The following is a 14,220-nucleotide window of genomic DNA, read 5'->3' on the forward strand; positions in this document are numbered from 1 at the left end:
GGGTGAAAACCTTTGGAATTTGAAGATCAAGGAAAATGTATTTATTTAGTCTTCTGGGAAACAACATGTAAATGTTCTGTAGCTTCTGAAAGGCAGTACTAAATGAAAAAAAAAAAATATATATATATATATATTTAGGCAAAATAAGAAAAATTTACACATCTTCGTTCTGTTCAAAAGTTTTCACCCTCAACTCTTAATACATTTGTGTTTTTCTTCTGAAACATCAGTGAGCGTTTGAACCTTAACCTAGACCAAAGAATTTGTGGCACCTGAAGGATTTTTCTGAAGAACAGCAGGCAGTTTAACTGTTTAGGACAAACAAGGGACTCATAAACAACTTAAGTAAAAAAAATGTCTTCTTGATTAAGAATCAAGTGTATGTAAACTTTTGAATGGGGTAATTTTTATAAATTCAGCTATTATTTTCTCTTGTGGACTATATGTAAATGTCTTTTCTGTGATATATCTTATTCAGGTCAATACTAAATAAAAACATTCAGCAGATTTTTAATAAAATCTGACAGCTTTCTTGACCTGCATAGACAGCAACACAACTGGCACTTTCAAGGCCCGGAAAGGTAGTAAGGACATCGTTAAAATAGTCCATGTGACATCAGTGGTCCTTAATTTTATGTTAAATTGTACTAATATTCCATTTTTCACAATCCAATCATTTCCTGCCTGAGCCACTATGTGCGCTTGGAAAATACATTAGATTACGATTTAAAAATAGGTCTCTGCAATGTTGTTAGTTCAGTACCCTCATTCTGTCTTTTGTGTTTTGAATCAGTCCCTCATGCCCACTCTTGATCGGTTCATCTTCTTAACTCCGTAATCCGCTGAAGGTTAATTAGTCTAGATGCTCCTTTTATACCCTGATCTAACGTTGTGGATTTCCTCACCTCATCTTGTGATCAGTGCTTTAAATGTTAAGAATCCTTTCTAAATCCTTTTTGTTTCAGACTGATCCTTAGCGGACAGCTTGAGATGGTGACGGGCGGCTGGGTCATGACGGACGAAGCCAACGCTCACTATTTCGCCATGATCGATCAGCTCATTGAAGGCCATCAGTGGCTAGAGAAAAATCTGGGTAAGGCTGATTTATGGATGGTGTGGCTTAGCAATTAGCGCATTAGCATTTGCTCTTGATGTCGGAGATCTGGGTTTAATCTTAAAAGTGTCTCCTTCTGATTGGTTTGGAATATTTAATCAGTGTGTTACTGCAGGTGTGATCCCTCGCTCAGGCTGGGCCGTTGATCCATTCGGGCACAGTGCCACGATGCCTTACCTGCTGAAACGGGCGAACATAAGCAGCATGCTGATCCAGAGGGTTCATTACTCCATCAAGAAGCACTTTGCTGCCACACGAAGCCTTGAATTTATGTGGAGGCAGGCCTGGGGTAAATGACTACAAAAACAAAAATAAACATTTCAATATATTTGTTATATTTAAAAGCATTATTATCATTAGCATTTAATCAAATCAAATATCTCCCCAGTTTATTTTTAGTATTTATTTTTTTTTATTTTTATTTAAATAATTCTATTTATTTATTTATTTATTTATTTTAATTTGAGTAATTTTAGTACTTCACTTTAAATAAATTATATTTCAGTAAGTTGGCGAGACAGTTTTTAAATTGGTTTAAGGTTACTTAAAAAGTTTTGAATTTATTTTTATTTCAGTTTTAGTTTTAGTCATTTTAATAACTACCCTAGTTTTATTTCAGTTAGTTGCCGAAGCAACATTTCTAATTTTTGTCAAATACCTTTTTGACCTTGTTTTTTAAAGGTTACCTTTTTTGTCTAATATTTAAAATTTTATTTTTATTTCAGTTTTAGTTTTAGTGAGTTTAGTACCGAAGTATCATAAAATAAAAAAAAATTAAGTTTGAGGTTATCTTTTTGTTTTTGTTTTATTTCAGTTTTAGTAATTTTAGTACTTCACTTTAAATGTATTTCATTTCCGTTAGTTTCCAAGGCAGTTTTTCAAGTATTTAAGGTTACTTTTTAAATATTTTTTAATTTATTTTTATTTTAGTCTTAGTAATTTTAGTACTTATTTTAATACTTATTTTTGTACTAATTTTAGTACTTATTTTATTTTAGTAAAAAAAAAATCTATTTTTTTATGTTTAAGTTTAAATCTAAGTTTTTTTTTTTTTAAGATCGCCTTTTTGTCTATTTTTATTTCATTTTTATTTAATTTATTTTGTTTTTATTTCAGTTTTAGTAATTCTATTACTTTAGTTGTCAAGGCAATTTTTAAAGATTACTGTAATATGTATTTTTGTATTAAATCTATTTTTATTTAATATATAATTTTTTCTATTTCAGTTTTAGTTTTTAGTCATTTTAGTACTTCAACTTAAACTTGTTTCAGTTAGTTACCAAAACAACTTTTTTTTTAAATGTAATTTTTGTATTTTATTTTACTTCAGCTTTATTTAAATTAACAGAAATTTAATTATCTTAGTAATAGTTATTTAATATTAACATTGTGTAAACAACATTAAGAAATGAATATCTAATTTTTTAAAATGTGATTTCAATAACAAATATGCTACAGATATGAATAATACCTCAAATTGAGGAGGAGTGTGCTGTTACAATGTTACGCTGTTATCTAGAATATCATACTTTGACTTTTGGGATGTATACTTTTGACTTGGTCCAGTAAGCTACATATCAACACCCTAGAAACTGTAAAAAACAAAAAAACAAAACCTAAAACACATTTGGAAGCACATAGCAACACCTTAGCAACCAGTCAAAAAAAATTCATCACGGCAGTGTATTTTGCTTGTGTAAGCACCACTCATATTTCTTAAGAAAAAATTTATAGACCAGTACGTGCCGTTTGAAATCATTAATTAGATGTTGGAAAGGCTTTAAATGTCTAATGACGTTTTCGGAAAACACAAACCCTTGGCAAAAGCTTTTTGAAAGCTTTGCCAAGGAGTCTTGCCAGCCCATCTCAGCAGCTTAGAGACCTACACATCAGAGCTTATTTAATTCATATTCTTTATTTTTAGATATTGAATCAGGCACAGACATGTTCTGCCACATGATGCCGTTTTACAGCTACGACGTGCCTCACACGTGTGGCCCAGACCCCAAGATCTGCTGCCAGTTTGATTTCAAGAGGCTGCCGGGCAGTCGAGTCAACTGCCCGTGGAAGGTGCCGCCCCGAGCCATCACTGATGCCAATGTAGCCGAGAGGTGAGGCTTTAGGGCTGATTAATCTGAAAGCAGGGAATTAATTTGATTGGGGCGAGTTCAGCCAAAGAATGAATGTAGGTTAATTTCCTGTGTTCACCAACAAAACTCATTTGTCCATCACCCAACTGGCGCCAGCTGTATTTATATGGGTTGCGCTTGAACTGGGCTCAAACCCAATTCCACCGCAGAAGAAAACCAGGATATTAACAAGCTTGTAGCAATTAGTTTGCACTTGTCATTACACTTTAGAGGTCTTTCAGGTTTACTGGAATAGGCAGAGGTTTTATAGGTACACTTTTAGCTTCATGAGTCATTTCCTTTAGAATGTTCAAATGTTGTCTTCCTTTTAACTGCTAGGATGAAAACTAGGGCATTTAAAGGAGTAGTTCACTTTCAAAACAAAAATTTACAGATAATGTTCTCACCCCCTTGTCATTCAAGATGTTCGTGTGTTTCTTTCTTCAGTCGTAACAAAATTGTTTTTTGAGAAAAAATTTCTCTCTATATAGTGGACTTCTATGGTGCCCCGAGTTTGAACTTCCAAAATGCAGTTTAAATGGGGCTTCAAATGATCCGAAATGCAGTAGTAAAACAATCCCAGCTGAAGAAGAAGGGAAAGAAAACAATTGTTTATTTAATTTTTTTTTAAATTACAGTTTATATACTTTTTAACCAGTGTTGTTTTTGACAACCATCTTAGATTTAGTCTTAGTCTTTTGGACTAAAATGCTTCTTAGTTTTAGTCAAATTTTAGTCACTTCTATATGTGATAGTTTTAGTCCAATTTTAGTCGACGAAAAGTCAGAAAGGTTTTAGTCTAGTTTTAGTCGACGAAAAGTCAAAAAGGTTTTAGTCTAGTTTTAGTCAAAAAAAGGGGAAAAAGTAGTCTTTTAACAAATTAATGTAGGTCAGTAAGTATTTTGCTGTTGGGTAGTGTCACTTATAAGTTCTGAAAATAGCAGATCTATAGTTCAACACAATGTGAGCTTCCGGATCGACTATTTTCATCAATAATTACAATGATGAAGGAATGTTTTAGAACATAAAAGACAAACAAGGATGGAATGCTAAAACGGCTTGCCATACTAGTATAGCAAAGAGTATTTAATGCTAAAATGGCTTGCCATAGCGTCAGATACTTTTTAAGTTTTTATTGGCATGCAGAATAAGCAGAAATGTCATGCATTTTAAATGTCTGACGGACCACCCACTAACATTTTCGTCTATTCTCGTCTCGTCAACGAAAACTCACACACGTCTCGTCATGTTTAAGTCATCAACGAGCCATTTTTATCTCGTCATCGTCTCGTTATCGTCATGAAAAAAAGTGGAGTCAACGAAATGATTTCGTCATCGTCATCGTTGACGAAAACAACACTGTTTTTAACCTCAAACACTTGTCTTGTCTAGCTCTGCCTGAAATCTGTTTTTTTTCCCCCGGTTCAAGACAGGTAGAGTATGTTGATAAAGTCCTATCTTATTTTCTCCCTCAAATTTCAATTTCAAAATCATCGTACATTGCTGCAGAAGTACAGATTCAGTATTTACAAACTGAACATGCAATGAAGATCAAACACCCTTAACAAAAAGGTAAGACAGTTCAGGCAGAGCAAGATGAGACAAGTGTTTGAGGTTTAAAAAGTATATAAATATGTTTCGCTAAATAAGACCCTTTTCCTTCGGCTGGGATCGTTTACAACTGCATTTGGGATCATTTGAAGCTACATTTAAACTGCATTTTGGAAGTTCAAACTTGGGGCACCAAAGAAGTCTGTTATATGGAGAAAAATCCTGTAATGTTTTCCTCAAAAACACAATTTCTTTATGACTGAAGAAAGAAAGACTTGGATGACAAGGGGGTGAATATATTATCTGTAATTATTTTGTTCTGGAATTGCTTAAAGAACTTTAAGCTTTAAGTATATGCCCTGATAATTAATTTAAATAATTTAGGAATTTAAAAAAAATTGTTCATGTACAGTTAACATAACATAATGACATAAAATAATACAATTATAATAAATTAATAAAAAATATTATTTTTGTATTTTTTTTTATTATATTATATCATACAGTGGATTTACTTCATATTTGACATTTTCTCTTTCAGAGCTGCTGTTCTGCTTGATCAGTACCGTAAAAAATCCAAACTGTTTCGTAGCAAAGTGTTGCTGATTCCTCTGGGGGACGACTTCCGCTACGACAAAGCATTAGAGTGGGATCAGCAGTACTTCAACTACCAGAAACTGTTTGATTACATGAACTCCCACCCGGAAATGCAAGTAAAGGTACTGTATGTTTTCTGATAAACATGAAGGCTCTAACCTGTAAATGAATAGAAAACTACAATACTTTGTCAGGAAGAGGTTTATTTAGGTATAGATCTATTGCTGCAATGCCAGAAATCTTTTTTTAAACAAACACAGCTCTTTTAACTCTTCTGATGTACAACTAGGAATAATTTGTGTGAATAATTTAACTGGTTTGTGAGTAAAAAAAAAAAATTGATCCCCTGCTGATTTTGTACATTTGCCCACTGACAAAGAAATGATCCGTCTATATTTTTTTTGGTAGGTTTATTTGAACAGTGAGAGACAGAATAACAACAAAAAATCCAGAAAAACAAATTTCAAAAAAAGTTATACATTTATTTTTTGAGTGAAATAAGTATTTGCAAAACATGACTTAGTACTTGGTGGCAAAACCCTTGTTGGCAATCACAGAGGTCAGATATTTCTTGTAGTTGGCCACCAGGTTTGCACACATCTCAGGAGGGATTTTGTCCCACTACTCTTTGCAGATCCTCTCCAAGTGATTGAGGTTGACATTTGGCAACTCGAACCTTCAGCTCCCTCCACAGATTTTCTCCTAATGTGCTTCTTCTTCTGCCATTCCTTGGTTGCCTTGGCCGGTGTTTTGGGTCGTTGTCATGCTGGAATATACCCATCCACAACCTATTGTCAATGCCCTGGCTGAGGGAAGACAGTTCTCACCCAAGATTTGACAGTACATGGCCCCATCCATCGTCCCTTTGATGCGGTGCAGTTGTCCTGTCCCCTTAGCAGAAAAACACCCCCAAAGCATAATGTTTCCACCTCCATGTTTGACAGTGGGGATGGTGTTCTTGGGGTCATAGGAAGCATCCCTCCTCCTCCAAACACGGCGAGTTGAGTTGATGCCAAAGTCTCATCTGACCACAACATTTTCACCCAGTTCTCCTCTGAATCATTTAGATGTTCATTGGCAAACTTCAGACGGGCATGTACATGTGCTTTCTTGAGTCCAGTTTCTTCAGTCCTTCACGGCATAGTGTGTTCCCAATTGTTTTCTTGGTGACTGTGTTCCCAGCTGCCTTGAGATCATTGACAAGATCCTCCCGTGTAGTTCTGGGCTGATTCCTCACGTTCTCATGATCATTGAAACTCCACGAGGTGAGATCTTGCATGGAGCCCCAGACTAAAGGAGATTGACAGTTTGTGTTCCTTCCATTTGCGAATAATCACACCAACTGTTGTCACCTTCTTACCAAGATGCTTGGCGATGGTCTTATAGCCCATTCCAGTCTTGTGTAGGGGTGGGTATCGTTTGAATTTTATCGATTTCGATTCCGATTCCGATTCCACTTATCGATTCCGATTCTTTTCGATTCCCAGTTTCGATTCCGATTTAGTAAAAAAAAAAAACAACAAACACAAAAGTCAAACATTAATATATTAAACATGTTTATTTTCAGTGCTAGCTTGCAACATATTATTTTATTACAGGGGTTCTCAACCTTTTTTATATCAGGGCCCCCTTCTTCTCGGGTCAGTTTTGCAAGGCCCCCCTATGCCTGACATTTCCTCTAAAGGTGTTTATTTTTTAACCTTTTTTATTAACCTAAACATTAGTTTTGCCTTTTTATTTTCTCCTGCATGTTATTAAAAAAAATCAAGCAAACTTTAAATTAAAGCTATACTTTTGAATTTAAAAGAAAATCCTCTGCTCTAACTTTTTAACATGAATACACACATACAGATTTAAAGCACCTAAATTATTTAATTCAGACATTCTTCACAACTTCAGAGTACTCTTTCTTAAGTGACTGAATATCTACTGTTTGTATTCATTATAAAATAAACATATAAATGAAAAATACAGTAAATACATTGTAAATCTGTTTATGCTGGTGCTCATATGTGCTTAAACACCACTGACCCTTACAAGATCCACCTCTATGGGTAAGCATTCATTATAAAAAACTCACAGGACATTCATTTTGAAAACTATGCAAATATTTTGAAATTTCACGCAAAATTACTATGGATCAGAGCACCGAAAGCATGAATAGTTTGTGAATCAACAGCGGACTTATACGTGCCTAATGTACGACTCCGATATACAAGAATGAATACATTAGGCACGCGCGAGTTCGTTACTATTACTCTGGTCATCTTTGTCTTTACATTACCGGGAGGGTTTGTTTCATGCAGCCAAGAGATAAAGTAGATACCTGTCTTCCCGCGGGGGTATAAGTGACTTTTATGTGGGCTTTTGCGGGACGAAATAACATATATTCCTTCTGGAGTGGGCGGGCGCAGGACTAAAATCCGTCCCTTGCAGATCTCTAAGATGAAGTTTGCGTGCAGCGGTAGATTTGTCTTCGGTTTTTACAAAGCGTAGACACACTTTTAAACGCTTACCGTGATCCATCTTTTCGACTGATGTTTACATTACCACGTAAAGTCCTGGCAGATTGCACGCGCGGAAGGTCCTGGCAGATCACTAGATGGAAAAAATGCAACCAGGAATCGAAACGAGGAATCGAAATTTTAATTTTATAACAAGTATCCGATTCTTTATCTTAAGTATCCGATTCCAGAATCGGAATCGATTTTCGATTCCCAACCCTAGTCTTGTGTAGGTCTACAATCTTGTCCCTGACATCTTCGGACAGCTCTTTGGTCTTGGTCATGGTGAAGAGTTTGGAATCTGATTGATTGCTTCTGTGGACAGGTGTCTTTTATACAGGTAACAAACTGAGATTAGGAGCACTCCCTTTAAGAGAGTGCTCCTAATCTCAGTTTGTTATCTGTATAAAAGACACCTCAGAGATGAAAATCTTTCTGATTGATAGGGGATCAAGTATTTATTTCATAAATTTTTGAAATGCATTTTTCTACTTTTTTGTTGTTATTCTGTCTCTCATCTGATAATTTCTTTGTCAGTGGGCAAACGTACAAAATCAGCAGGGGATCAAATCATTTTTTTCCTCACTGTAATTGGGATTGCCCTGAAACTAAATCTCTGTGTTCTCAGGCCCAGTTTGCGACGCTGACGGATTACTTTAATGCGGTGTACAAGGCTAATGGAGTCGCTCCGGGGACGAGACCACCTGATTACCCTGTGCTAAGCGGAGACTTCTTCGCTTATGCAGATAGAGAGGACCATTACTGGAGCGGATACTACACCTCACGTCCCTTTTACAAAAACCTGGACCGTGTGTTAGAATCTCACCTACGGTTAGTCAGTAAAACTGACTGTCTTTCTGTCTTCAGCATAAATCAATATTAAAGGGATAGTTCACCCAAAAATAAAAATTCATCATTAGTTACTCATCCATAAGACCTTCGTTCACATTAGTCCATTTTTATACTGCGTATTATAATGCTGTGACACCTAAATTCACTTGTAGCATTTAAAATGGTTTCATTTTAGTGTTTGTTAGTTTAATATTTTTTTATAATTTAATTTAATTTTAAATGCATTCATTTTAACCAATACAATGAAAATTACATTTTTTTTTTAGTATTTATAAAAAATATCTAGGTATTTTAATAGCCATTTATTGTTTTTTTTTGTCTATAACTTTAAAATAATTATTTATGTATTACTAAAATATTAAAAAAATTATAAATAAATAATTTAATAAAATAATAAAATATAAAAATTATTATTATTTTATTTTTTTTTACAGAAAATCAGCTACAGATGGTTCATTTATAATTGTCTCTGCAAATTAGGCTGGGATTGAAGAGTATTTTTACATGAAGCTGTTATTTACCACATTGTCAGCAATTCAATGAGTAGCTTTCAGTCAGAAATATGCTAACAAGGTTTTGTGGAAGCCTTTTAATTTTTAATTGGCATCACATTTAAATTTGCGTTGACAAACTGCCGTCAAGGTTTAATCCATTATTTTAGCAACTTCGGAAAGCGTCTGCTTTTATTTGGCAGAGATTCAATTAGGCTTAGAATAAAGGCCTGTTCTCGGCGGTATTACTGGGGAATAATTCAAATAGTTATTCTCCACGTGGGTGACAAGTTTTTCTCCTAAATTAAGCACAAGGCATTGCCTAATTACTGTCATTACTTACTCTTTTAATTCCATTATCATTGGTTTCTCAGTTTGTCAAATGTTGCTGTTTCGTTCAGTGTCATGAACTGTTGTGTTTTAAGACGTTGATATCGTTTGTTCTTGCAGAGGGGCAGAAATTCTCTACAGCTTGGCGGTGGCTCACGCACGGCGTGCAGGATTGGAAGGACGTTATCCGCTTTCAGATTACTCCCTCCTCACCGATGCCAGGCGCAACATAGGCTTATTCCAGCACCATGATGCCATCACAGGCACCGCCAAAGAGGCTGTCGTCATTGACTACGGAAACAGGTCTTTAAATGAAAAAAGATTGCAGATTTGATCTGCGTTAACAGATTGGAAGATGTTTAGAGATCGAAGGAAGTCTCTCAGGGTGTTATTACTGAAATATCATCTTTAATAGACCATTTTCAGCATTTTTAGAGTTTAAATTGATGACTTTCGATTTGTAAATGTCTTTTCCCCCCATAGGCTATTGCGTTCTCTGGTCGGCCTGAAACGAGTGATCATTAATGCCGCACACTTCCTGGTAATAAAGAATAAAGACATTTATCGCTTCTACCAGACGGAGCCCTTCTTAGAGACGGTAAGGGGCAGCCTTGGTTTTTCTAAAATCGGACAGGGTGTTTAACCCTTGTGCTCTTTATCTAATTTGGTGTCCCCGTCTATTAAAAATTCCTTTTAAATCTCTCATTATGCGATATATTCATCAAATCTTGGATTCAGTCTTTTTGTCAGCTCTTATTTCTCAATATTTTAAACAATATTTATTCAAAAACAGGTGTATAAAGCCCTATTGGGATGGTAATTGTTTCTCATGGGGACGTAAGTTATTTTAACCATTTACAGGGGATAGACAGTGATTTTATTGCCGTCCGAATCCAGAATGTCGGTGGTAATTTATTTCCCTTTTGTTTGTACTGTAACTGTTGTACTTCGCTGTAATTTGCATGCATATTTATTTCTAAAATGGTGCAATTATTTACAAGAACAATATTTCAAACTGCTTCACCACAACGAGTGGGAGCAGAAAGAAAAGTTTAAAATGTATTAAATATACAGTTAAATACACAAGTATAGTATATTGTGTAGAATTATATACAACTATAGCGTGTCTATTTTTCTATTTTTAATGAGATTTAATATTGTAATCAATAATCAAATAATAAATAGGATTATATATTATAACATATATTTGGAATAATAAGAATACATCTTACATAATAATATTGAAACCAATATTTGATCAAAAAAAAATATAGCAACAAGAAATTTATATGCATTTTTTTTGTAGTCTGGGCATTTTTGACCAATATAACACATATTAATTTAAAATTCGGTCATGAAACTTTGGATGGTGCAGTCCGATTCTAACTCAATCTAATCAATTTAAATAGCTAAATATTTCTATATTCTACTGCTTTTTCTGTATTTCGGATCAAACAAATACAGGCTTAGTGAGCAGAAGATACTTCTTTAAAAAACATTTCAAATCTTACTGTTCAAAAACTTTTGACTGGTAGTGTATATGGGGGTTATTACATGTGTATGAAATCTGTTTTATTTTTTTCCAAATTCCGTTTTATCTTTTTCCAAATTCCATTTTTACCATTTAAAATTTTCTGTATTTCTGTTTTTGTTTTAATAGTTAAATGTAAAAAAAACATTTAAACAAAAGGATGTCTAATTAATTAAATTATGAAACTTACACAATATAACAGCAATTTATTAAAAGTTAACAAAAATTACATTTAAGGCCATGTGAAATGTTTTATTTTTATTTTTTCTCCCAAATTCAGTTATATTTTTACCAAAGTTTGTTTTGCTTTCTTTTTAATGGTTTCATTAAATTTTAACAATCAAAAGCATCTCTAATAGGGCTGCAACAAACGATTATTTTGATATTTAATTATCTAATGACTTTTGGATGCAGTTAATCACAATTAATCGATTTAACAGCACTAGTTTTTACATTTTTCTAGTACATAAATTCTGGTAAATATTTTCTCCTGGTAAATATTTCTCAAAAATACTGTTTAAATAATGATTTGTTATTAGTAGTACTATCATTACATTTAAGTAATATTTTTTACGTCACAGTTTCTTTTAGTTAAACCAAACTTTTGTTTTGACGGATTGCTGTGAAGACTTTTAAGTTTCTGTTTGTATATGATATGACAATTTTTGTCACAAGAAATGGTCAAATTTTAACGTCAGTCGGTTTTAGTCCAATGCAATAACATTAACTAGCATTTTCGGGCAAAAGAGTCTTCTAGGGGTCAAAATGACCAGAACACAACATGAGGGTTAAGAGTCTGACCTTTGACCTCTGTCTATGTGACTGTAGGACGACAGACGCGCCACACAAGACTCTCTCCCGCAGCGCACGCTTATCGAGCTGGAATCTTCTCCCAGGTGAGATGCGTTATCCGTTGATCTTGAACGCTGCAAATGCTGTCATTTTTTTGCAGTGTGCAGATACCATCTTCTTCCTTTTCCTCAGGTATCTGGTGCTGTTTAACCCCATCGAGCAGGAGCGTCTGTGTGTGGTCACCATGCTGGTAAATTCAGCAAGAGTTAGGGTGCTCACTGAAGACGGCCAAACGTTACCGGTTCAGCTCAGCGCGCAGTGGGTGTCCGCTGTTGAGATGAGTGGAGAGGTTTACCAGGTGTGTCTATTGGTGTCAATTCTTTCCAGCATCTTAAATAAAGTCAGTCTCAAAACTTACATTCGTCTCTTCTTTCAGGCCTCTTTCATGGCACGCCTCCCCGCTCTGGGATTGGCTATTTTCCACCTGTACGACTCTGCTGATTCCCCCATGACCCTGCGCTCCGATACGCTGCTCAGGATTCCGGGACGAGGTCAGAGCATACGGGGTTTGGACCCTCTGCCCGTGCGATCTCAGACGGTAGACGCCCAACCGTTCTACATCCAGAGCCAGTCTCTCACTCTGGGCTTCTCTGGAACCACAGGCCTGCTGGAGGTGAGATGGTTTTTGTGTGAGGAGGTGAAGTGAGAAATTAACTTGGGCTTGAAGACAGAATGATAAAAATGCCTAAGGAAGTTTTTTTTGTTTTGTTTACAGCGTTAAAATGTTCATACTGTTATCTGATTTGCATAATACCTTAAGTAAATCGACTGCTAAAACAATGCAGACAGCATATGCAAATAAATCAGTCAATGGCACAATTTGTTCTTAATGAATTCCCTCTTGTTTTTATGTCAATAGAAAATTTAGGAATGTGCAAGATATTGGTTAGCTTACAAAATTTGAGATTTTAAATCATCAGTATATATTGTATGTAGGCCTATATATCTCATCTGATATTAATTTGTGCATGCTTTTTCTTAATTTTTTGCATTTAGTTACCTCAGCATTTAAAAAGACTCATTATAGCTATTTATTTTTCATTTATTTTGGCAAAATGGTTATCAGCCAATATTAGATGTTTTTTTGTTGTTGTTGTTGTTGTTTTTATTAAAATTGTACTTATTACTTACGAATATTAGCTTGTATGTGCTTTATTTTTATTTATGTATTTATTTATTTTTAGATAAAATAGTATTGAAATAAATATTGACCATAACATGAATTATAATAATAGATAACAGCTTTTAGGAACTTTGTTTATTTTTTAATTTTAGACAAAATGGTATTGAATTTAAATTATTGGCCATAGCATGAATTATAATAATAAATATAAGCTTGGAGGTACTTTATTTATTTATTTATTTATTTTGTAATTTTAGGCAAAATAGTTTTGAATTAAAATATTGGCCATAACATGAATTATAATAATAAATAACAGCTTGTAGGTACTTTATTTATTTATTTTTTAATTTTAGACAAAATGGTATTGAATTTAAATTATTGGCCATAACATGAATTATAATACAAAATATAAGCTTGGAGGTACTTTTTTTTTTTTTTTTTTTTTTTTTTTTTTGTAATTTTAGGCAAAATTGTTTTGAATTAAAATATTGTCCATAACGTGAATTATAATAATACTTTTATTTTTATTTATTTTTAAAATTTTAGACCAAATAGTATTGAATTAAAATATCTGTGCACCACTAGAAATCATATGACAAAATTACCTTAAAAATGCTGAAAATGAACCCCTAAAATTAATAGCACTGTTAAAAGTAATCTTCAGGAAATCTTGTTGTTGTGATGCCTGAATTTACTTCATTAAATTTATATAATGTCTAACTTTTTTTTTCTTTTTTGCTTTTAACTTTTAGACAAAATAGTATTAAATATACTACTGGCCGTAACATGATTTATAAGAATAAATATCAGCTTGTAGGTAACAGCCAGAAATGTAATATCTGTGCACCACTACAAAAAATTGCCCTCATAACAGGAAAAAAATGCTCTGAAAAATGCTGAAAATGGAGTCCACTGAGCAAATATTTCAAGGTAATATAAAAGGAAGTTTCCAAGCTATGACATCAGCAGTCTATTTTTATGTCGGTCATCTGGACAAGTGTTTTTTCCTCATTGTTGCCAAAAGAAATGAAACGTATCCCTGTCCTATTTTTGTAGTACATATGCTGTTGTGTCCTCTTTTAGAGTCTGATTCAGCAGATAAGTCCACAGTGATTAATTTTCTTACTCTCTCTTTCTCTCTTACAC

At 34.0% G+C, this 14,220-nt stretch overlaps 1 protein-coding gene across 1 annotated transcript in view; it reads left to right on the top strand.

Annotated features, from left to right (window-relative positions):
- The window catches only part of man2a2 (mannosidase, alpha, class 2A, member 2), a 43,478-nt gene that overhangs the window by 12,345 nt on the left and 16,913 nt on the right, over positions 1-14,220 (top strand). Inside the window, exons 5-14 of the mRNA XM_073831916.1 lie at positions 966-1,093; positions 1,230-1,403; positions 3,039-3,225; positions 5,336-5,513; positions 8,524-8,726; positions 9,689-9,871; positions 10,052-10,166; positions 11,928-11,995; positions 12,084-12,249; positions 12,328-12,564. Of these exons, the coding sequence (XP_073688017.1) occupies positions 966-1,093; positions 1,230-1,403; positions 3,039-3,225; positions 5,336-5,513; positions 8,524-8,726; positions 9,689-9,871; positions 10,052-10,166; positions 11,928-11,995; positions 12,084-12,249; positions 12,328-12,564 (1,639 nt within the window). The remainder of the gene's footprint in view (positions 1-965; positions 1,094-1,229; positions 1,404-3,038; positions 3,226-5,335; positions 5,514-8,523; positions 8,727-9,688; positions 9,872-10,051; positions 10,167-11,927; positions 11,996-12,083; positions 12,250-12,327; positions 12,565-14,220) is intronic.

This window comes from Garra rufa, chromosome 25, assembly GCF_049309525.1.
Source record: "Garra rufa chromosome 25, GarRuf1.0, whole genome shotgun sequence".
NCBI lineage: Eukaryota > Metazoa > Chordata > Actinopteri > Cypriniformes > Cyprinidae > Garra > Garra rufa.